Here is a 24,618-nt window from a genome sequence, read left to right on the forward strand (position 1 = left end):
TGCTGTGGGGTAGGAGCTGCATGGTGCGCAAGGAGAGGCGCTTTCACGTCAAAAACCAGCAGGCAGGGATAGAGATATTTAGTTACTTCTAACAAATACGTAATGGAAAAAGCCCCTCAGGGAATAGAAGTGCTGTTTTTACAGCCATAGATATGGGAAGCAGATGGGAAATTAAGAGCTATGCCGTTCCCCTAAAAAGAACCAAAGACAAACAGCAGGCGTCACACCACTGCCACACTCACAGCAAAACACCCAAAAAACAGCTGACACGATGTCCCTACACCTTAAGACAGAAGGTAGATAACTGCTTTGGGGGATCCTGACAGCCCCCCAAGGGTGATCCACTCACACCAAACACAATGACAGCGAACTGTATGCTCATGGTTGGGCAGCAGCAGGAATTGCTGCCCATCCCATGCATCCAGTGCCAACTGGGGCCACGGGAATGGTGCTGGAGAGGTTGGGGCAGCGCTGACATGAGCAGTGTTAATTGGCATGCTTTACTTGCTAACTCCCCACCTAATGGCATGCTGACTGAATTCGGCCATTCAGCAGAGCCTTGACTATCTATTACGGTTTCTGCTGCGTCTTGCACTCGTTTAAAGATGCTAGTCAATTATAAATACAGTTAGAAGTTTATTACTCAAGGGAGGTCACCCTATAAAAAGGTAAGAAATGGAAAGAAAATAACCCCTTGTCCTCAGCTTGAAAGCAATCGAGGACTTCGAGTTACCCCAGCAAAACACCCATTGAGCCACTCCTGGAAATCACAAGCTCCGTTTCACCACAGCAACGATTCCCCTCATTGTTTATATTTCGTGCAAAAAGGAGCTGACAGCAGAAGGGGGAGCCGCACACCCATTATTTTCCCGAGATAATTTGAAAAATGCTGATCTCGATTTTAATCAGCTGCAAATGCAGCACAATTCACTTATAATATCCCTGCCAGCAGGATCCTCAGTAAATTCATAACATCATTGCTTTTATATGATCACGGGCAAATTACTGAATCCTCGGGAGGAAAAGGAGAGGAAAAAATAAAAGAGAGAGAGAGAGAGAAACAAACCCCAGCATTTAGCATGCAGCCATTATGGCCCGACCGTTCCATATTTTACACTGTTAATTTAACTTTCATTACACTTTCATTGTTAAAAAAATAAATAAACCAGAGCCTTATTGTGCAAAACAGCTGGCTCGGACATTTTTTATTTTATTTTATTTTTATTATTATTATTTAACAGAAGCAGAAGCAGCACTTGATCAATTAGGGAAGTGCGGATGCCTCCGCTTGGTGCCAGGGCTGGGCTGAAGGTTGATATGCTCTGTTCCACCACATCTATGGCAAATTACTGGAAGGATGAACAGCAAAATAAAGGGGACTGAATGACATTCTCCTCGTGCATCCCCCTGCAAGCAGAGGAGTAGAACCACAGCAAGGCCATTGGGGTCATTCTGGGATCCAAAATCCCCATCCCTAGTGGTGCTTCAGCACATTCCTTCCCCCCATTCACTGTCAAGCATCAAGGACAGCCCCAAGCACTGGGAGGAGCATTGGTTTTGTGGGAAGCATTCTTGTGCAAGCACCAGCTGCACTGTAGCAAGCAAACCCTGTAAGAGCCCCTTTGCACTGGGAAGTGATCTCTTGCAAAGCAGGAGGAGCTGCTGGCTGCATCCTCAACCATCAGCACAAAAGCCCAACTGCCAATGGTTGCAAAGCTGCACTCACTGCCTTTCCTTTCCTTTCCTTTCCTTTCCTTTCCTTTCCTTTCCTTTCCTTTCCTTTCCTTTCCTTTCCTTTCCTTTCCTTTCCTTTCCTTTCCTTTCCTTTCCTTTCCTTTCCTTTCCTTTCCTTTCCTTTCCTTTCCTGTGTCACAAAATGGCATTGCAACACCACCAGCAACTGAGGACTATCCAAGTCCAAAAGGTGTTGGTTTTTTTTTTCCAGCAGATTCTCAAGTAGGTCGCTTAATTTTTAATAAACTCCGCTAACTCCTGCTAATTATCACACAGTTCATTTAGCTCGGAAGCTTTCCTTCCTGGAGACAGAGGAGTGAGAACAGAGCAGATGGCTCAAATATCATCCGCTTCTCAAAGCTCCTTTCTCCAGCTCGGAATATTCAGCAGTAGCCAAGGTTGTACAAAGCACACTTTATGTAGGGCAACCAAACCTTGACCCTACCCACTCCAGCACCCCACATGTGCCCATTACCACCCTGAAAGCCTCCAGCATTTCAGCCAACTGTGGGTTTTTAACCCTCATTTCCAACACCATTGATTTTTCTCTTTGACCACACTTACTTCATCAGTTCCGGGTCTTCTTTATCATCCTTGGTCGGGGTTATCTTGATCCCACTTTTCTTGGCACGAGGGCAGCCTGACAGACTGTGTTTGAAAAGAGAAGAAAGGGCTGTCTGACTGGCAGGGCCCCCACCTCATCAGCTTCCCCCGAATTTCACACGCGGTTTTGATCTCTCTCTCTCGTTTTGCAGCTTCACATCACGAGGAGAAGTCAGGAGGAAAAAAATACGTGTATTTGAGGAGATGGACAGTAATTAACGGTGTCTAGATAAGAAGATATCTGCTAACAGCCTGCAATGTTTAATGGAATTGTTGAAACAGAAGGCTCAGATCTCCGCTATTAATGCTATAAAGCGATAATAGAAGTCATAAATAGGTAGCGTTATTAACAGGAACATTGCATCAGCTAAAATCTGACCCTTTGTCTTTTATTCTATTGAAGGGAGCTTCTAATCAGAAGCTGAAAACATCAAAAAAAAAAAAAAAAAAAAAAGAAAAGGAAAAAAAGTCAGATTAAAGAGATGAAAATAGGCTTCAGTTGTCAGTAACATTAATGTTTTATTCAGAACTTTACAACTCTGCCCACTGCAGGGGGAAGGAAAATAAAAGGAAGAAAGAAAAAGGGGGGAAGAAAAAAACCACGCAGAAAGAAACTAAAGAGAAAATAATGTAAGAGAAGATCTTACCTTCTGTGTGATGCATAATTTCCTGTTATGTGACCAGAACCGTCACAGCCAGGAGTAGGGCACCTGCAAAGGAAAGGAGGCTGTGGTGAGATGGGGGGCACACACAGAGTGGGGCTGCACCAAAGCAGGGTTCCTCACTGCCCCTTCTCCCTCCACAGGAGCAGCAGCCATGCTGGGATAGCCACAGCACTGCTGTCCCTGTGCTGATGGGTGTGGGCATCAGAGGTGAAGAGTGGGGAGGAATGGGGATGTGGGGAGGGATGGGAATCCTGGACTTGTCCCCACCTTGAAAAGCAATGGACAATAAGGGAGGCAAGAAAAGGCCTCCAGGGCAATGCCCATCTTCTCGAGAAAGATGTAGGGAGATGACTGCTGCCATCCTGTGCCACTGAGCTAGATATAAGCATAGGCAAAGTACCCCAAAGATACCCCACAACCATGGATAGACTGGTCACAGAGGTGTCTGCCCCAGGGTTACTTTGGGTCTGGGTGATATGGGGAGGCAAAGCACCCTGGGGGCAACCCAGGAGGGACCTCAGAGCCCCAAACTCACCAATGCTGGAAAGTAACAAAGGGAAAGGAAATAAAAAGGGTGACCATGTCCTCCCTGTGAGGCTGTGGGTTAGGGACGGGGGCTCTGAAGGGGACCTTGGGTCCTTTCCCATCCATTGCATCCATGATCATGGGTTTGGAAGTAAGCATCCAGTCCTCAGCAACATGAATGAAGGCCAAGCCTGGAAGAACACCTCTGTGATCACACAGCCCTGCACAAAAGCTTACGCACCACAGAGCAGGAGAGAAGATAATAACGGTAAGAGCTGAGCACTGCATCATTACGGCTACAGAAGTGAGGAAGGTGAGGGGCTCTGAAGTGCCATAAGCACAAAGACCTGCTCCGAACGCTGTAGGTGAGGCATAAAAGTTGTCATGGGGACCAGCAAGAGAAGCAAGGAGCCCTCACTGGGGCCACAGTGCCAGGCTGCCAATTAGCCAGCGCTGCTTGAGTTAAGCACGTGGAGCTGGAGGGGCAGGGGGGCCTGAGCTGCTGTCTCAAGCTTGCAAAGGCTCCTTGTTCTCAGGGGGATATTTTGTGCCCCCACTTTACTGATCCCCACTTCTAAGGCTGCCTCTGCCTGGCTTGGCACCACTAGGTGGAAGATGTGTGGATGCTCGGTGCCCCTGAGCACTGAAGACCTGATGGGCAGCGGGATGGCAGCACAGCAGCTTGTGAGGCTGGCGTATATGGGAAAGGTGACATGCTCAAAGCTTGATCCAGGCAACAACACAGGGGGCTATGAGAGACTGCTCAGACCCAAGCCTGGTGCAGAAGCAGCAGGGTGTATAACCAGCAGGATGAGGGCAAAAATCCCCCAACTCATCTGAAAATCAGAGAGGAGAGCATGCTCGTGGCATTTCCCTCTTAGATACAAGTAGAGAAAGAATCAAAACGATCCTTTGCTGTTCTACCTGCAGTATCTCCAAATCCCATTCCCTTTCTCTTGCTCTGTGCTTCTGTCCTCACCAATCTAGGTAAGCTCTAGGGGAGCAGTTGGGAAACTCCCCTGGGTAGCAGGGTAGCTCCTGAAAATGTGGAGCATTGGGAGTAAAGCTGAAAACAGGATTAGGAGAAGCAGATCTGAATGTCAGCACCAAGGCTGGATTGCACTGTTCCAGAGCAGAACTGGCAACAAAGACATTTAGGTGTCCATGAGCCTTTTGCTACCCATTAACAGTGCAAAAAGCTCTTCCCATTTACATCTGCTCCGGATCCTGTCTCACTGAGCACCATGTGCTTCTTCCCACTGTCTGCCTGTCATACTCCCATGGCAATGAATGGAAATCTCTGCCACTGGATCCCCAGCAGCATAGCATAAAACTAGCATACTGTATTCTCTGAAAGGCTTGGCTTCTTTTTGCTATGCTCTGGCAGTATTTTCCCACCTGTGCCTGTACCCAGCACCGAAGTGTGTGCCTTTAACACAGCTGTGGATTAGTTGAGAGCCATACAAAAATGATGCATAGAAAGGGTGATGGCACAGATTTAGGGAACGAGAGCTGGGCAAAAGACATCAAATGAAAAATAAATTAGCTTCCTTTTATTTAATGGAGCCTGCCAGGGGTCTGGGTTATTTCTGAGTAGCCCTTTAATACCCTCTCCCCCAAAATACCCCTTTGCACGTGCCACCATCTTCCCAACGTGACAGCTGGGCTCCACCAGAGCTCCTCGCAGGCAGACTCTGATCAGTTTTGAAAGGAGAAGGGAGGGGATAAACAAGCAAAAGCAGAGCAAAAAAGGGGGGGAGCAGGGAAGGTAGAGAGAGAAAAAAATAATTAAGGGGGAGGGGGAGGAGGAAAGCAAAAAAAGGAGTTCCAAGTTGAGCGCAAACATACTTGAGGTCAGCAGAGTGGGCAGCCATGAGGTTTCTGAGGCTCTTGTCAGCAAGAGGACAACCAGAAAGGCTGAAAGAGAAGAGATGGAATATCTGGATAAGCCAAAAAAAAAAAAGAAAAAAGAAAAGAAACTAAGAAAAAAGAAAAGAAACAAAGAAAAAGAAAAAGGGCTGGGGGACGGGGATGGAGAAGGGGAACAGAAGGTGGGGAGGAAACAGAACCAAATTGTCCACGTGGTCAAAAAATATACTAAAAACTGAAGTTGCATTTAGAGTTTGAACCACGGAGAAAAAGATGAACCCACCTGCGGTGAGAGGCATAGTTTCCCGTGATGTGTCCGCTGCCATCACAGCCTGGGGTAGGGCAACTGGGCAACAACAACAACACAGATGTAAGTGCTGGAAAGGGATCGATTCACCCCAGAATGCGAGCCCTCCTTGGTATCTGCATTGGAGCGTCTTTGCCTTTGACCCTGTTCACAGGCAAATACACCAATTCTTTCCCTTTTTTATTCCCAGAAGTTCATGATTCTTTACAATTTTGACATTGGTAAATGTGAAGAAATTGTTTAAAATAGTTGGGTTCTTGGTGCTGTTCCAGCAGCAGCAATGTATCTCAGCCACTCTTTGCCAATGGAGGGCTGAGAGATGGCACCTTCACATCCCCACCAGGGATGGCATAAGACACCAAGCATCAATCAGACACAGACAGCTCATGGCTTAACTACAGATCATTCATTACAGCTCTCAAACCAGAGAGGAGCAATGGTACTAAATGAGAAGAGGCAGCTTGGGGTTGGCCATAACACCACTTATTTATTCCAGGGAAGAAATTTCTTGCCCTTCATAATGCAACTAAAGCACTGCAGGTCTTCAAGGTTCTACCTCAAGAATTGCTATTCACATCACTGCTGAGTTTCCAAAAAGCCTTGAGAGTTTTGCATAGGACAGCTGGTTTCTGCTTCGCTCATTTAGGGAAGCGACTGCTTTGCCCCTGTGGACCTCTTCCTTGCGTGGCCACACTCTTCCATCAGCCTCCTGCTTGCGTAGCCAAGTAATGTGCAGCATTGTATAAGGTCAGCAAAATGAGGCTCTCCAGCTTTCTCCTGTTTAGCATATAGGAAGGTCAGGCTGCAGGAAAGAGGCCCGTGCACAGCAAATCCACCAGGAGGGGAGAGCTCAGCACCATGGCTTTCAGACTGATCCCAGCAGCCATGAGAGTGGGGACACATTCACCCCGCAGCTCTAAACATGGACCACGACTCTGGGGGATCAGCAGGGATGCAGAGCATCGTGTCATCTAATAAAGACCTGGGTCTATTTTCTCCCCATCCAAATCCATGAATACACAGACAGAAGTTTAGATAAGACCTTTTCAATGTATAATGCAGCATAGCAGCAATCCTGCTGTAGCCAGAGTTCACATTTTGTGGCCCTGCAGTACCACAGTGACGGGACCCATTGCTCTTCATTAATTACACAGTGAGGCACCTGTATGGTCAGTGCCTGCACTGGGAAGGTGCTGAGCTCCTCTGGATGCTTTTAGCTTCACAGCATCACTCAGTGTCCCAACACAAGAGGTTGGGATTTTGGATAGGCTCTACCACTGTGCCAGAAACACTCCTAGAGGAAAATACCATCAAGAACAGGGGTTTGCACAGCTGTAACTGTGAATCCAGAGAGCACAGAACTCCTTAGGAACTGCCCTTCAGCAATAACAGAATCTCAAGACCACGGGGGAACGGATTTTGTCTCAAGGATTAGAAGCTGTATGAAAGTAGGGTTTCCCTTTAAGCTTTCATTTGAAGCCCTAAGATGAAAACAGAACAATCACAGCAATAAAGGTGACTACACTTCTAATTTTTACAATGCATTTGTTGATAAATTTTGTCTGCTACCAGCCTGGCTGTCACTGAGGATGTGTTTTTATACTCACTGGGAAAAGAGACAAGAAGGCAGGGCTTACGTGAGCAGCTCTTTCTTGATGTCCTTGGAGAGGAATTTAAGCTTGAAGTTAGTTAAGGTAACTTCCCCTGGATATTTTCGTTCTTCAAAGTTCTCCTCCGACACTTCTTGCTCATCAGCTTCCGAGGAGGCAAAAGAATGGGCTGCAGGCTCTGACTGCAAGAGAATAGCCAGAAGTGGTTGCAGTGGTGCTTGTTGCTGCTGAGCTGCAGTGGGAAAGGACCCCAGGTTCATCCCCGCCCAAAGTTAAGGCAGCACTGCCAGCACTCCTGAGGCCTGCAAGCACCTCGGTCCTCATCCAGAGGTCAAACAGTGATGTCCCCTTTTTATAGGAGAAGTGTTCAAAGTGTATCAGTACAGGGTTTACACTTGGCTTTACCAAGGTCTTGCATATGGACTCAGACTCAAACCTGTCTCCATCTGCACCCCAGCCAAGAGGCTAAATGACAAAGGAGGGGTGGTGGGGGAAACAGAACAACAGTACAAGCAAACATGAATCTCATCCCTCCACTGACATTTGTAACTTAAACATCCAGAGCCACCACTCACCTCTTCTGGCTCTTCTTCCCGCTGACGGTTTGGTTTAGTGTAGTCAATGGGTCCGTCCCATTCATCCTGGCGGGAGGTCTGACTGGACTGGGGGGAGGTCATGGTGCTGCTCGTGGCACTGGTGCTGTTTTGGCGTTGGGACACATCTGGGGACTTTACGCTGGGACTACTGCTGCAGCTGCTGCTGCTGGGAAATGTGCTCTCCCGCTTGCGGTTCTTGTTCATACTCAAGTCCAGAGTCCCATTTTCATCCACCTCAATGTCCATGGACTGAAAAGTTGGAAATGTGCCCAGTGTTAGCACCTGCCAAGAATTCCCTAAGGGGATCTTGCCCCCATTCAGCACAGGGGAGCGAGGGAGCAGGTTATTCATGTCCTGTCTTTTCTGCAGTCACTTAGAAGGAACTGAATGGGAAGGGATGCTCTTTTGTTAAGGTTTTCAGAAACGCGCCATGCAAACACACCCCTCTCCTAAAATCAATGAGGCATTTTGACTCAGTTGCCTGAACACAGGCATCTAGAGCCACTTAAGTTGCCTCATGGCATCCAAGACATCTGCCCAAGGCTGGGCACGAGACACAGGACCTCAGGAAAGCCTGTGCTCCCCTGATGCAACTGGGAAATCTAAAACGACATCAGATACAGAGCAGTGAGCAACTGAAACCCATCTTAGATGGATAATTTGAACCTCCTAAGAGCATCCTAAGAGCCACGATTACCTTCTGCAAACGGTACGTCAACCAAAAGCAAGTCAGGAGGGAAAGGGCAATATGCGGTAACGTCCTCCTTTCCTCTCTATTTAAAGGTCAAAATGGAAGGAGAGATAATAATAATAATAATAATAATAGTAATAATAAAGTGGCATTTCTCCTACCTAAAGCTTCCAGGTCCCCACTCACCTTGCCGGGTGCCTCTTGCTGCTTGGTGCTGAGATTCTCCGGCATTTCCCAACAGCGCGTGGAGAGGTTGAGGATGGCGGTGGCAGCCATGTGAGCAGCCTCGGCGTCGTGGGAGTAGTCGAAGCCTGTGGAGGAAGATGAAGTGCTCTTCACGTAACTGCTGGAGGGGCTGTGGCTGGGGGAAGAGGCCTTTGGAAAAGGTTTGGCTGGAATAAAAAGAGAAGCAACAACAGAAGGCTAATGTAGGTCTGGCACAGGCAGAGCGAGGTGTTAAGTCAGTCTGATGAAGCGAACATGTCAGCAGTTCCAGTGGCAAACTGCGTTTATTACCCATCCACGGGCTATTTAATTGCTAGGGAGGTGCTGGCTGTGGCCAGGATCTTGTGTGAAGGTTCTCAGTGGGAAAAGCCAATTCATTAAGTGGATCTGCCATCAAGTCCCACAGAACTCAGCACTTTTCTTCATTAAAGCTACCCCTCGGTGGAAGGTGTCAAAGGAGAGAGCTCAGAGAAGCTTCCTGGCTCTCTGTCTGTTCATAACTTATCCACAGAGATGACTTGCAGGAGATTTCTTGTAGCACATTTGAACACTTTATGATAAAAAATTACATTTATAGCTAAACCATGGCCATGAAATATGAGCTTCTGATGATGACAGAAGTGAAATATGAATTTCCCGACAGCTGACGTGTCATTTAAATATGTCTGAATAACAGGATTTATTGCTCCTCTGCACATGGTCACTACACCACACCAGCGCTGTATATCACAGCACACAGCAGTGCGATCCAGGAGGTGCTATGCTCCCTTCATGCCTGATGGCTAATCCACACTAAAACTTGCCTAGGGTTAATCCACACTAAAACTTGCCCTCATCTTGAAACTGGGCCCATTTGTGAGGGCTGCCAGCCAGCCAGAGTCCCTCAGATGTCAGCAGCTTCAGAGGGTGCAAACGAGATTGTCTGACTTTGACCCGTCACAGGGTTGTATTCTGACTCAGTCAGCAATGTCTTGAAATTCTTAATTCATTTCATTGTGCACATTTTGGGAGGAAACCACGCAACACCCCTTCAGTAAGACTTGTATGGTTCATCCCAGCAGGGATGAAGCTGCAGGACAAGCATGGCAGAGCAGAGCAACTTCATGGCTGGCACCACAGACCTGGAATATAAGGCACAATAAAATGCTAATCTCCCAAGGACCTCTCCCTTCCTCATTGTGCATGTATATAATGCGTATTGACATTAATGGGAGTTATGCACACACATGCAGGGGAGTATAAATCCCTCTGGATGAAGATCTCTTTAAAATAAGTTCTCAGTGAAAGGAACAGATTTCCCCGCTATGATTGGCAATCATATTCATCTTGTTGCTTTGATTAACTCGTTGGAAACTTGCCCGAATGGTTATTCTTGTGTAGGGCTGCTTGTTTTTCAGCCCTATTTAATCCATGTCTTTACGGTGGGGTGCGGGTGTTTGCCAGCCCAACCCTACAGTATCTAGGATTGGGAGATGCCAATTTCAATTTCACACCGTAGGCTCAGTGATGCTTTTCCATTTCATAAGTATTTCTACCGCTAATAGACTCGCAATCAGCAAATTAGTAAAATAAGTGATGAGAAAAAATAGGAAGGATTATCCTAGTGGGTCTGCTGGAATTATTTTTGTCAGTACAATTACCCTGAAAATTCTTTGCTAATATTGCAAATAACACAATCTATTCAGCAAGAGAATCACTTGCTCTGGGAAACAAATTACTTTTCCATCAGTGCTAACCCAGGATGACAGTGGCAGTTGTGCTCTCTGGCCTCCATCCAATTTCATTGTCTGATCCTTTACAGATTTAGTACTGTAATAAAGGCAGCTTCCATTGTAGTGCAACAACCGGGATGCTTTCAAGTACGAGCACTTTTTAGAGAGCAGCTGCATCAGGATTAAACAGGATTGTGGAAGTGGGATTAGCCAGACAGAAAGCCCTCTGGAGGCTGCTGACTTCTGCAAACCGAGCTCCTAAATCTTTATTATTATTATTTTTTTCTTCCCCAGGAAGATGCCTTCAGGAACACATTTGGAGTCAGAGGGAGGGGGAAATTAAACATGGGTCTGACATAACCAGGTTGGGGGCAGCTCCTGGTGCTGCTCTCCTGCTCCTGGGAAGCCCAGACTCGGAGGGGTTCATTTGGTCATTGCATTTTCACCCACCCTCCCATTGCCCAACACTGTGAGCAGCATGAGGAGCTCAGTGCAGAGCAGGTGATCGATCGGGGAGCAGAACACGGCCGGGAAGACAAATGGGTGGAATGGGTCATACAGAAGATGGAAGAGAGGAAAACTATAATCCATTTAGCGAGATGAGAAAAGACAGATCAATAGATATGAACTGCAAAGCAGTGGGGACAGACTGAGGACAACTGTGTAACTTATCCCACCTACAGATGTGGCTCAGATTAATGTTCCCGCTTCTCAATGCGATTCTTCACAAAGCTTAATCTCAGAATGGCAGGGGTTGGAAGGGACCTCAAGACATCGCCAAGACCAACCCCCAGGCTCTTCCCAAGACCAAGCTTGCCATGTGTCTCTCTTGCCACCAAAAGGATATGTCATGGGAGCCTATTTCTCCTCCCGTTCAGGCTCAGCCCCTGCTCCCCATCACCCCATAGCATGTGGCATGTCAAGAAAGGCAGAGAACACAAAACCCAGCCCTCCCCTGTGCCCAACTTACATTTAAAGGCTTTAGGTGAGGTTTCGCTAGTCTGAATCTTTGGGGCAAGCATGCGTTTGCCAAAAACCTGAGCATCAAAACTTGCATAATCGAAGGTGACCTTGGAGTATTTCTCCAGCTCCTTGGCCAGGTTGGCCCGAGGGGTGGCTGGGACCATGTTGGGCCGGTAGCTTCCGTACTGCGGGATCTCCAGCTGCTTCACAAAGCACATAGGCCTGAGGACAAAACAACAAGCACCAATGATTTCTCTTTTCCTTGGCAGCCCACAGCAGGGGCTGTTGGGAGGAAACTGATGCGATGGGAACGTGCAGCTGCACCTTGTTCCCAAGGGCTGCTAGAGAAGAGGTGACAATGACTTTTGCTCTCCCTCAGCAAGTCTGCACCTGCTTTGAGTCTCTTGGTTTGCTTTTTCATTTTTTCCCCCACCCTTTTAAGCTTCTTTTTAAACCAAAAGCTAAGGTGTCCATCTCATGCAAAATATTCTTGCAGGTTGCTGCAGTGTGGCAGTGCTTTTCCAATGGCAACATACTTGGGTGCCACTCTCCTATGGGTGCCATGACAAAGGATGGCACACGAAGGTGTGAAGACTCTGTTTGGCTCTGATAACCCCTGCGGATCTACAGCAACAATGAGCTCAACGCATGGCCACACTGAGCAAGCCTCTCCCTGCTTGCAGAATCCCTCTTCAAGCCCTGTTTCTGCTGGGTTGCCTATCATGAATCAATTTGTCTTGCATATAAATCGTATATAAATGGCCCATTGTTATTCTCCTTCCCGTGACCTCTTTCCACCAGTGAGTCCCCAGAGTGGGAGCTCCTTGGAGCATGGAGCATCTTCGTGACATGCTCAGAGCACGCTGTGCCCATCGTGGGCTCTGCTGCAGATAAATAAGTAATCACCCTAAATGGCCTTCCTTTGCAAAGCACCAAGCTCTGTGCACCGGGGTGTTCAGCAATCCTGGGGAGCAAATAAATAAATTAATCACACCTCGGTGCCTTGGTGGGAGTGCTGCCGTTCCTCTCCTCCTGCTCTCATTGCAAAATAACTAACCATATTACGATCCATCTGTAGCCTCGTGAATCACATTGGCTATGAAAGCAGGCATCTATCAGGGACATCCTTACTGCAAGACAGCCCTTTCTCCCAGGAAGAGAAAGATGGGTGAAATAACAAAATAGATGTGAGCGCTTTGGCACTGAGCGTAGGCTAAGGAAGGAAAGCGGATGGACTTGCACGAAACAGCAATTGAGTGATTTATATCTCGTCTAAATCTCCTCCTCCCCCTCCCTGAGCCCACCCTACTTATAATGCTAATATAATAGCCATCATTCTCCTGCAGTTTGCATTGCGGTGCTATCGGCACAAATGCCTTCTGCTGCACTGCTAAAACCCTTTGGCCTGTAGCCTCAGCATTAATTGATGCTACAGAAGCAATTCATTGTCCTCAGTGCCCTCCCTGGGATCATCAATTAAATATCTCCCCACCTTAGCGAGACCTATGATCATAATAACAGGACTCAGCAGTATCAGGACACAGCGGGAGCAAGCCGGCTGCTGCTGCGGTGCTTCTTCCCACCCCACGTACCTGAGGATCCGGTCAGAGTTGGAGCTGGGCTTTGAAGGATCACCAGACTGGGTTTGTTGCTTTTCATGTGATTTGGCTAATTTTTCAGCAGCAGCAATGGGGCACCCAGATAAACTGCGAGTTAAAAGAAAAAGAGTAAAAAAGAAATAGAGTAAAAAAAAGAAGAGATGTGCATGGAAATTTTCACTTGCTCCAGAGCTATACCGAGCCCATGAGAAAAGCATCTGCCTTTAAGGTTTTCCTTGTTAGTATTATCCTAATTTACCATCAGTCTTGGCCAGCAGCAAAGCAGCCAAACATCAAGTACCCAACCTGTCCCCTCCTGACCCCATCCAAGCTGAAGTCCCACAGCAGCAGCATCTAAACTCCCACATCACCCACACTGCAGACTAATGACAGCCTGAATAGTGTGGAAATCCCCAGAAATCCTTCAAACTGCCACACCACCAAACACAAACATCACTGGGCATGGGCACCCCCTGCTCCACATCTCTTCCTTGAGCCCCCACCTGCACCCACAGCATTGCTTTGCCCCACTGCCCAACCAGAAATCACAGAATCACTAAGGTTGGAAGGGCCACTAAGATCATCTAACCCAGCCATCAACTCATCACCACCATACCACGAAACCACGTCACTTAATGCAACATCTACCCTCGTTTTGAACACCCCCAGGGACAGTGACTCCACCACATCCCTGGGCAGCCTGTGTCCCTGGCTACTTTCTCTAATAACAAATTTTTCCTAACATCCAACCTGAAATCGCTGCTCCATCCTGCTGTCCCGTATTACTCTTTGCCTTATCATAGAACCGTTAAGGTTGGAAAACGACCTCTACGGTCATCTAGATCATTAGAATCATCCCTTCTTCACTCACTCTGCTTACAGCATTTCCAAATGTGAGAGCTGTAATGTAGGAATAAACCCTGTGACCCCAGGGCTGTGCCCTGCTGGCCCGGCCATTATGCAGCAATGGAAGATGGTACCTCCTGTGCGTGTTGCGGTTGCTGTTGACGTGACCTTGTCCTGTGCAGCCTGGTGTGGGGCATTTCAACACGTTCTCGTGCATCGCCAAGACTTTGGAGAAAGCAAGGAAAGGGAAGAAGGAAAGAGAAGCAAAACATGATAAAGATCAGAGAAAAAGAGAAACAAACCATGAAAACCAATCCAAATCATCAAGTCTCAGCCTCCTAGAAGTCAGGAAATGTGAAACCCTGCAATTAGAATCTGTCTGTGTGGAGAAAAGTAGATTGACAAGGCAGCATTGCTCAGGTCAGTGCTAGATTAGCATCTCTGTGCATAGCCGGGGCTGCCTCCCTGTTTGCTGATTGCAATGCAGTTCCCCCTGCCAGCCCCCACTGCCGTTTTGGAGATAGTTCTCCCAGTTTCAGGTAGTTTTAAGTGATTGAAGCTGTATCTCTGCCTTTATCCTGAGGTCTAGCCTCTGTTTGATTTTTGAACGTTTTAATCTTCAGGATTATTGCTTCCTGCAGCGCTGACCTTAAAAGTAAAGAAAATAATTTGATTTGCAAGCCTTTCTGAAGCACGCGCCCTGCGTTATTTATTTATTAATATACTTTTTTCTTGCATACAAGCCTGTGTGAAGATAGCTGTGCTTCCTCCTTGTTTCCTGCAGCTCCGTGTTTATGGCAGGTCTGCAACCTTTGAAATTACTGATAAGGAAGGACGTGGGTTTTTTTCTTTCTTTTTTTTTTTTGGCTTATTATGCCATTATCATAAACATAAAGCATTTATTTTTATGTATATGCACAAGGAAAACTGTTTGGAACGCTGGTAGAGAGGTAGAAGTAAACTCTTCTCACACATCTGTGTATAATAATCTGTTATGTTGATGATAAATATTTTCTGCAGAAGAGAAGCACCTCAGTACAGCGCTTCCTGAATTTCACAGCAATGAGAGCAGAGAAAACTCAGGTACCCTCCACATTCTGAGCACCTCCTCTCCTTTGCCATATGGCAACACCACGTTTGGATGCCAGGGAAGAGCACTTTCTCCTTCTCCCCAGCATGATAACCCAAATAGAGAAAAAACCACAAGAAATTCGGTGTAAGGATGCGAACTGTTCATCACACCTCTGGAGGTGGGCAGTCAATTTTAAAGCATCTTTGATTTTCAGAGAAGGGATCTCATTCTCCACAGGATGGTGCTAAAATCTTTAAGAAGGGTCTGACTTTCCTATAATCACCGTAGCATTTCCCGTTAAGATAATCACCACTTCGGTGGGGAGAAGCATCCTAGAACGGTCTGAAAAAGCACCGTGCTGTGCCAGAGACTCAGTTACACCCCAAGAATTAATGTTAGACTTCTGCTGGGGTCTCAGCCACAACATTCACACCACCTGTGACTACTCAGAGCACCCTACAGTTGGCTCTTCCCACTAGAGGTGAAATTCTTCCCTCAAAAACAAGGTTACAGTCTAATCCTAGAAACTCTTATCCCACTGGGTATCCAACCATGTACTTACTCTCAGGGGGGATCCTGTCTTTGTGCGGACAGCCAGAGAGGCTGCGGTGGTGAGGGTAGAGCCCTGTGACGTGGCCGGTCCCATCACAGCCAGGCGTTGGACATTTGATTTCTCGCTTCTCAGGTCTTGAGGGATCTAAGGGTTGTAGAGAAAGCATGGAGGTAAACAAGTTATAGCAGTTTTGGAAGGGAAAAGGTGGAAAGGTTTGCAATGTTTATTTGAAAAACTGCCCTGGATGCTTCCCACCTGGTCAATGAGGGAGATACCTTTGGGCTTGGAGACTTTTCAAAAGTACAGCTGTGACACTGGAGACAAATTGGAAAAGCAATTTGAGCATCTACTAAGCTGGGACATGGAGTCACTCACCCTACTGAGCTTGTACCCAGCTGCACATCAAGCACATGTCAGCCCCTTACTGGCTGTGGCTGGACTCCTGTCTTTGCTCCAAAACCCATCTGGGTTTTATACCAACCCTATGGTGCAGACTAAGATTTTCAAGTCCAATAGGCAATCTAGCCACATGATTTCCCTACAGAGACTCAGAGACCTCCATCATTTTGCACATTCACTGTTTTCCCTCTATCTATGTCCTCATTTCTCTGGGCATAGAGAAATTGTGACTAAATTCCACGCACGTGTTGTGAACTCTCCCAGCAGCCTACTTATCCTGAAGGCGAGCAGGTCTGTCCCTGGGAAGAACAGTCATGTAGATTCATCCCCAAGCCTCACCTTTGCCATAGTAGCTCTTTCGGATGCTGTCCAGTGGTTTGCTCTGCTTCTCATCGACCTGGAAATGCTTTACGTGCTCTCCTGGCAGCCGGCTGGGCTCCCTCACAATTTTCACCTGCTCAGCCTTCAGAGCGATGGCTTGTTCCAGCAGCCCCAGGTTCCCCCTCGTCATCATGTCGTACATTTCTGACTCATCGGTCACCGCAGACTTCTGGGAGTGGGCATCATCATCTTTGTCATCATCCGACCGGACCTCCACGATGACCGAGTACTCGGGCTTAGGGCTGAACTGCCCTTCACAGTGACTTTTTTGCGTGTCCTGAGAAGTGTGAGGAGCTTCTTCACAGATCACTTCAGGAGCCATTTCTTCCTCTTCATCCTCCTCTTCTTCTTCCTCCTCCTCCTCCTCTTCTTCTTCCTCTTCCTCATCTTCATCATCATCCTCATCTTCATCCTCCTCATCCTCTTCCTCTGCTTCAGCTTGCATGGCCTTCTGCAGCTTGCAGGACTCTTCGCAGTTCGTGTCGTCCTGGTGCTCCGGACACAACTCGCTGCTGCGTTCACTAGTGACCTCGATGACTTCCTCTGCATCCTCAGTCTGGATGATAATCTCCTTGTCGCACTCCTCCTCCTCCACAATCTCCTCTCCCGCATCCTCATGGACCAGGTGCACAACGTTGGATGGCGGCTTGGACACCTGCAGCTCAGCTTCAGGCAGCTGCCCTTCGATGGCGAGGGTTTCCTCTGCTATTTGGCCTAGGTTTAGGAGAGAGTTGGCGATTATTTCTTGGTAGTTGCTATAGTTGGCCTTGCTGGGCCCAGACGTACTTGTTGCTGGTTTTTGTCCATAATGGGCTGATTTTGCTGGGCTTCTCTCTGAGAAGGTTGAGGGAAGAAGACAAAGGAAAGAAAGAAGGGATGGAGAGAGGGAGGGAAAGAAGGAAGGAGGGAAGGAAAGAAGAAAAGCAAAGGGGAAAAAAAAAAAAAAGAAAAAGGAAAGTAATGATATACATTTATAAACATCTATGTCTTTTTTAAGATTAATTAAAACTACAGCCTTGCTGTTATACACCTGGTGCAGTCTAATTTATTGAACTGGGGAATGGCAGATAAAAAGCAGATTTCCTCATGAAAGTTTTAGTGGTGCTCAGATATGTGCTGTTTCCCAGAACCCAACCATCATCAGCTATCTGTCTCTCATTCCCAGTGCTCCCCAAAAAGGGGATCTGCACTGTGAGGTGACGCCATGCCAGGACCCTGGAGGACATCTGGCTTGTTTGCTCGTTGCTCCTGCCACTAGAGAGCAGATGGATGTACAGCTCCTGCTCCAGGGAGCCCAGCCAAGCCCACTGGCACCAAAGGAGGACTGCAGGCTGCCATCCTCATCATGCAGAGAGCTCCTTTGTGCTTTCCAGGAGTCACTCCCCAGGGAGCATTCCTGATGGAAGAGCTCTCACTTCGAAGACTCCAAGACAATCTGTGCGTAACCCATCACAGCTTAACCAGAGCTCTGCTGCTGTGCTTCCACCAAACATAATAACTGCAGGACCCATCATCGTACATGATTCAGAGGAGCTATAACTCTTGGTTATTAACACTCAATGCCCTTTATTCATCTACAGAACACAGCTCTGCAATCAATAATGACAAAGCACCTTCTGCCGGCTCGGGGCTGGCGGTCTCTTCCTGCTCTACCGCCTCCACCTCATCTTCCTCCAGCGTCCCTTCTGACTCCTCAGAGCCGGACTCCTCCTTCACCTCAGCCTCCTCGCTGCCATCGCTGTCGACGTTGTAGCCTTCATCCAAGGCCAGCTTGAGCGGATGGGATTTGCGCTTTGACACCAGGTGTTCGGCCTCCGCATCTTGAAGTTTCCTCTTCTTTGCTAGAGGGCAGCTTTGCAGACTGTTGGTGGGATTAAGGAGCAGAGAGGGGGCATTGCCCCAGTGAGAAAGGCATGTCTAGGGCATCTCAATCAGACAGGCAAAGGCAAGGAGGATAAATACAGGAATATTAAAAAATATATATGTTTTTTAGCACTTTTAATCTTTCGTTGACAGAAAGTCTGTTATCAGACACTGACTTCATGCAACACCCAACACTGGCTTTGCAGAAGGCAGTGCAAACTTGCCAGACTCATGCCACCAGCCTGGCCTGTGGACAGATGTTGTCCAGGGAGCAGGAGGACCAACAGTGCAGCACCACAGCTGGTGACAGCCACCAGTGCCACCATGAAACCTGGCAGAGGACACAGAACCAGCCCCTGAGCCAAGTGCTGCTGCCTTGGTTTAGGATCTACATGAAGGCTGCCGATAGCCTGGTGAAGGAGATGCCCCAACACCCACCCGGACTGACAAACCAACAGCAAGCACCATCCAAGACCAAGACAAAAAGTGCCTTTGGATTGCTTACTGGCATTTTTCCATCCCCATTTCCTCCGACCCAGCCTTACCTTCTGTGTCTTGCATACTTTCCACGGATGTGTCCTGAGCCATTACAGCCTGGGGTCGGACAGCTTGGGAAGGAAGCAAGAAACCATCAAGAACAACAATAGGGCTGGGAGAATTCACTTTCAATCAGAAGTGTATAAACTATGGTCTGTTAAACAGGTTCTATGCACGAGAAACAAAATAGCCACAAAAGGGGAGATAATTTCCCTCAAATGCTGCAGCTTGTCCCTTTGAAATCCAAGTGAGGAGGGCAGGAGAGCAGCTTTGCAGTTTGCTAAAAATTAATGAAATGACTCACCCCATTTAATTAGATGAATGGTTCATTATAGTTTTATGAGTATGTTTAATTAAGGATTTGCATGTGTAAGAGCAAGCCTTTAAAAAGCAGACAACTACTGCTTTCTGCTTCCCCACCTGCACTCCATGGCCTTTTACACCAAATGTGAGGTCCTTGCTTGAGAATGGGGTCCTGCCATAAAGACATCAGGGTCCTGTCGAGAAGTCTGGACTGGAATAGGTTGAGGTTGCTAAGCTTTTAGCCGCATTGCCACCGGGAGGCATTGCCCCAGAGCACCCACAGCCTCACTTCTGGGGGAATGGATGGGATATAGGTACCCAGATCTCCCCAAATCACTGCACTTGTTCCTACTGCTCAGCAGAATAGGACTTGTTAAAACACTTCCCTGGTGCTCTGGGCTAGCATCTCTCAGCATGGGGCCACACGCTTGCCCTGCAGAGGTAATTAATCCCAGCTCCAGAAGCAAGAAGGGCCTCAGATAAGAAGCATTAGAGCAAATATTTTCTGGGAAAACCAGATTACGGCATTGATTATAGGATGCCCAAGTGACTTGCCTGATGTCTGAGGGATTCTGGAGACGTGTAGGATTAATAACCTCATTTAGCACCGTATCACCCTTGGCTCAGGAAGCTGGAAGCACTAATGAAATCTCTTGTGACAGCACAAGGAAAGAAGGCACTGCCAGCTCAGAGGTATCCGGCCAGCCTGTTAGGCTAGAAGTAAAAGACAGGGGATGACACTAAATAGCATGAGGTCAGGCTTTGGGGTTGCAGAATCTCTGCTCTCAGCAAAGCCCAGCCCTTGCAAAAAGCTTGGCATCAGGTGGATGGGAGCTCACTGATGGAGCAGTAGTGCTCCATGCACTGGCAGGTTAGGTTGTTAATCGGCTGGTCCTATGCAACACCATGCACAGCCCAGACAGTTGCATTTGAAGATAATTCACCCCAAAACCAGGACATGTACGACTGGCAGCTCCCCCTTCTGCTGATCATCTCCAAGTCTATTCCATTTTAATGTCCCTCAGGACCAACTGAGGCTGCTCTGTGCCCCACACACACGTTGAAGTGAACGCAGGCAGAGGACAGAGCGGTGTTTATGGCACAAGCGATGTGACCGAGAAAGGCTTCATTCAGCAGGAAACAAGGGCAGCTCTGATGAAGATGTTACAGGCTCTTAGAAGCTTTCCTGAATCAATTAAAGCTGATTTCCCCCACCTCATTTTTTAATGTGGTGAAATGAAGCCTGTAGTAAATAATAAAAAAGAACAAGTCGGGCGGCTCAGATCGGGGCTTTCCGTAGCAGGTGGCAATTTGGGATGTTTCCAGTGTGTTCATTTAATCCCTTAAAAAGCCAAAGCACAGAGGTGATGCTCTGGGCCAGAGCTTCCCCATCCCCTCACCTCTGTCCCCTGAGGGGTACCATGAATCTTGGCAGGAATCCCAAAACCAGAAAGGGGTTTTGGGGTCTATTGAGGCCGCTCTCTTTCCCTGCCTCAGCCACTGCCCGACCTGCTCTCCCCCTCCTGAAGCCTTCACGTGTTTGACAAAGGGACCCGCTTATTGTTATGCAGACCGTGCCCTGCTTCCAATTAGTCGATTAATCGTCCAGTTAATCAGGCAATTAGGTGACAGCTGCAGAGATGGCTTTGTGGAGCACTCTGTCCTGCCCCTTATATATGTCACCTGCTCCAATTACCACCTCCACTCAAGTGTTCAGCAATAAAAGTTGGAGAAGTGGTGCGCCCGCCGCTCACACCGCAGCTCTCCAGAGTAATCGGGGAGTGGAGGAGCAGAAATGCACTGAAATTGGGTTGGTTAAGGTCCAATTACTCTTTGACATGCACAGCTTTCTAACGGAGCTGCTAGGCAAGGCAGCCCCTGCTATTAGTGCCTGCCCAGGTTAAAGACTCCTACCTCTCACATAGCCTTTGTGCAAGGTTTAAAGGCAGCAGAGGGGCTGGGGAGGCTGTTATTTATAATGAGAAGCTCTGTAGGGCCACAAAGGCTCCAGCTCTTTTGGCTGGTGCTCAATGCATGCCAGTGGTGCTAAATGAGTTACAATGGGACCTTGGTGGCCAACAAAGGGACACGGGGCCAAAGGAGGAGCATCTGGCCGGAGAAATGATGTTGCACTGAGTTGTTTCAGGGGCAAAATACAAGAAGAGATTTTACCCTAATGTTCTTGTAACACTAAGTGTGGACTTCAGGCCTTTCTGGGGTGGGTGGAGGTTCTTTGGTCTAATGCAACCCATCCTGAGCTTGTGATTTCATCCCTTTAGCCCCTGTGGTTCCTCCAGCATGTGCTGACCAAAGGGTGCCCCAAAGATTTGGGCCACAGCGTAGCGCCCACCCATACGAGCCATCCAGCAAGACCTCCACCCATCAGCCCCATGGGTTCACTCCCCACACCAGGTCCGAGCCTGGTCAGAAGCAGTGGAAGCCCAGCATGGGGTTCTCCATCCCTCCCACCAGCACCAAGGAGGAAGAGCAGGGTCCTTACCTCACCTCCTGGCTGATGAGCTCCGTGGGCACTGGGAATAGGGCAGGAAGCAGCAAGGAAAACAAAGACATGGTCACAAACCCACACCGTGTCTGAGCCCCCACAGGGCATCTCCCCTTGCAGGGGATGCTCTCCTAGATCTTTTGCCTCTGTAGGCCTCCCATTTAGAATAGAAACAACAAATCTCTGCCATCATTTCCTTCATGCCAGCCTGCTGGAAACCATAAACTTGCCTCGGAAGTGCTCACGCCTGTTCTTAAGCATGTGAGCACATGTTTGCAGCATCAGAGGTTACTTCTCTCTTTAAATGACAACTTTAAAGTCAGCAGTGCTATACTGATTTACATGCATAGCACTCAAATACCTATAAGTAAGGGAAGAGATTTCTCACAGCTTGTTTGCCTATAGAATATGCTCCTTAATTAGTTTTTGCACAGTTCACTGCTGATTTGCTGCAGTGACCACTTCTACCTCCGTCACAACACCAGGCACATCTTTCTCCTCCCTTATCACACAGGCAGGGCTTTTAAGGCAGACAATGTCTTGTAAGGGTGTTGATGATTATCCCTTGTTGTCAATCAGAGGGCATCCCACTGCTTATAGCAACAACATACAACATCACATCCTTGCTGTAAACCTCCCATCCAGCCAAGAATCCAAACAATCAGGAGGGGAAAAAAAAAGCCCACAACATGAGCTAAATTTGCCCAGGCTAAAAAACTATCACACGCTTGCTCAATTTGTTTGAGCTAATTGGGTTTCCTGGGATCCAGCTCCCAGTGGGATGACTCACAAGCTTCAACAAACTGGAGGCATGGACGAGTCCCACAGTGCATTCAGTAAATTACCTTTTCACATCGAGCAACCCAGATTAGAGTGTGGTGATAGCAGGTTGTGAGAAAATAAATAGAATCAGGCCACTCTCATTAGCAAAACTGAGCAAGCACTTCTACGGAGGTGCAACAAAACAGTAAGACCCACATAATCCAGCCTGATTCAGCACAAGTGGATTTTGCTTTGGTTTTTAGAAGATGCTGAATGGTGCAGGGAGAAATATGGGCCAGGGTAAAGTGAGGTGGTCCGGCACAGATACAGGGTGAAGCTGCAACCTCCCCCTCTGTGTAAGTCAGCCCCATTCATCCCTCCCCTCCTAATCCCACCTTTGCAACTAATCAAATGAACATCCATAACAAGGAATATAAGTTACAAGGGGGCTGTGCAGCCACCATGTGAGGCCACGAGTCCACCCAAGTGAAGCACCACACTCTGCATTGCAGAACCTCACCTCCTCCCTGAGAGAAAGCACAGGATGAGAGAGCTGCACGTATTTTAACGCTGGAAAATAACAAGCAATCAAGCTTTGCATTAACAAGTTCTCCATCCTCACCTCCCTGCCGACAGCCCTGTTTGCTTCTGCAGCATGCACTACTTCTGCCAGGCACACTCAGATGTGCAGCTTCAAAGCTGCTGGCAGAGTGCGCATGATGAAAGCCCTGGGAGCTGATCTGAAGCTATAGTGATTGCCATCCCATAAAGCAACGCATGCAAAGGGGGTTTTGCTTTTTGCCTTTTTTTTTTCTGCTTTCTTTTTGTTTTGTTTCCCCTTAGGTGCAGGGGATGATGGAAACAAGGAAGGAGGGTTAAATATTACAAGGAGCCATACAAGTTTGTGGCTGAGAGTTTTTCAAGGCTCGTAGACAAAGCTCATCAGAGGCAGAGGGGAGGCAGAGGCTGTGATTTAAGGAGCCCCCACCCAGCGTGGACCTGGCAAAACAAAGCTCTTTTAGGACAAGCAAAATGCAAGGAGCTCAGGGACAGTCAGCTGCTCACCTCTGACGGACTTCGATCGCGTGCGTGCTCTCTTATCATCATTTTCTAAACTCATCTGGAATGGAAAGAGAAGGTAATTGTGAAAAGATAGCATGGAAATTATCGCCAGAAGCAATTATCCCGCGTGGTTGTAGCTCTGTGTAAATAGCTGAAACAGCCCTTTCTTGCACTGCTTGCAGCGTTAAAGTCAAAGTTATTCATTTCAAAGGTAGAAGGAACAATTTGAACACCCAGTGTTAGCAACTTGATGCTAATTTCCACATCCCAGGGCACGGGAAGGACTCTCTGCTGGTAGGGAGCACACAGTTGGAATTGCCCCATCAAAGACATCCTTGAGGTCCAAGAGCCTCTTGCTAAGATCAGAACAGATTTCTCAGGATTCACACTAAAACAAGCGACCCAAAACCTGTGCAAACAGCCAGCAAACCTCAGCATTCTATGGATTTTTGGTGGAGCAGATCCTGTGCCCAGGAAGGGTGAACCCCTCATATAACGCACTAAAGAGCAACCTCTACTCTGTGCTCGGATTTGACACAGAGGCTGCATCTAAATAACCCCTGCACAACGTGGACATCAAACAGGAGGGTCTGCAGGGAACACGGGCATGAATAAGTAACATCACGGACTTCAAAGCACTTGTTATTAATTAAACATCACAGCATGCCATGAGGAAGGCTGAAATGCAGCCAGCGTTCGGCTGCAGCACGGTCCCCATGCCTTGGTATGGATGGGAGAGCTGAAATTAGTCATAATCAGAGCTGGTAGCAAAGGCAGAGGGTGTCCAGACAAGGGGACATGATGAAGCCAGGATAGCAGAAATGAGATGTATTTCACTTGTGAAATCGCCAAAGGGATCAGGGAGCTGATTTAATGCATCACCACTGTCCTGCCCAAGGGAATCATGGCTGCTTGGGTGAATGCTGCCCAAATCTCATTGTGCAGCCATCCAGCAGGAATGGGGCCCTGAGCAGCCTCATCTGCTGGGTAGCAACCAGCCCACAGCTGGGAGGTTGGAACTAGGTAATCTTTAAGGTCCCTTTCAAGCCAGCCATTCTATTCTATGTTCTACAATGAAGGTCTCACGGTCACAACATCTGAGTCAAACACCAGCGGGGCAGGCAGAATGGTAATATGAAAGGCAGCGAATGAGAGCCTAACAGATTGGGAAGGAGGTGGTTTTGGCTTCAATGCAGAACATGATGCCCTGGGACATTTCCTCCCGGGAAAAAGAGAAAG

The 24,618-nt window shown here is 47.8% G+C and overlaps 1 protein-coding gene across 4 annotated transcripts in view; it reads right to left on the reverse strand.

Moving 5' to 3' along the window:
- The window catches only part of MYT1 (myelin transcription factor 1), a 54,803-nt gene that overhangs the window by 6,034 nt on the left and 24,151 nt on the right, over positions 1 to 24,618 (reverse strand). For 2 of the 4 annotated variants that reach the window (XM_072350338.1, XM_072350341.1), the window contains exons 3-18: positions 23,383 to 23,437; positions 21,553 to 21,583; positions 18,758 to 18,820; positions 17,963 to 18,210; positions 16,308 to 17,183; positions 15,579 to 15,713; positions 14,079 to 14,169; positions 13,093 to 13,206; positions 11,508 to 11,722; positions 8,787 to 8,992; positions 7,889 to 8,158; positions 7,341 to 7,495; positions 5,680 to 5,742; positions 5,376 to 5,444; positions 2,985 to 3,047; positions 2,299 to 2,382 (exon numbers count right to left, since the gene is read on the reverse strand). In XM_072350338.1, the coding sequence (XP_072206439.1) occupies positions 2,299 to 2,382; positions 2,985 to 3,047; positions 5,376 to 5,444; positions 5,680 to 5,742; positions 7,341 to 7,495; positions 7,889 to 8,158; positions 8,787 to 8,992; positions 11,508 to 11,722; positions 13,093 to 13,206; positions 14,079 to 14,169; positions 15,579 to 15,713; positions 16,308 to 17,183; positions 17,963 to 18,210; positions 18,758 to 18,820; positions 21,553 to 21,583; positions 23,383 to 23,437 (2,738 nt within the window). The remainder of the gene's footprint in view (positions 1 to 2,298; positions 2,383 to 2,984; positions 3,048 to 5,375; positions 5,445 to 5,679; positions 5,743 to 7,340; positions 7,496 to 7,888; positions 8,159 to 8,786; positions 8,993 to 11,507; positions 11,723 to 13,092; positions 13,207 to 14,078; positions 14,170 to 15,578; positions 15,714 to 16,307; positions 17,184 to 17,962; positions 18,211 to 18,757; positions 18,821 to 21,552; positions 21,584 to 23,382; positions 23,438 to 24,618) is intronic. The other 2 variants (XM_072350339.1, XM_072350340.1) reach the window with 2 other exon arrangements.

This window comes from Excalfactoria chinensis, chromosome 15 (genome assembly GCF_039878825.1).
Source record: "Excalfactoria chinensis isolate bCotChi1 chromosome 15, bCotChi1.hap2, whole genome shotgun sequence".
In the NCBI taxonomy this organism is placed as follows: domain Eukaryota; kingdom Metazoa; phylum Chordata; class Aves; order Galliformes; family Phasianidae; genus Excalfactoria; species Excalfactoria chinensis.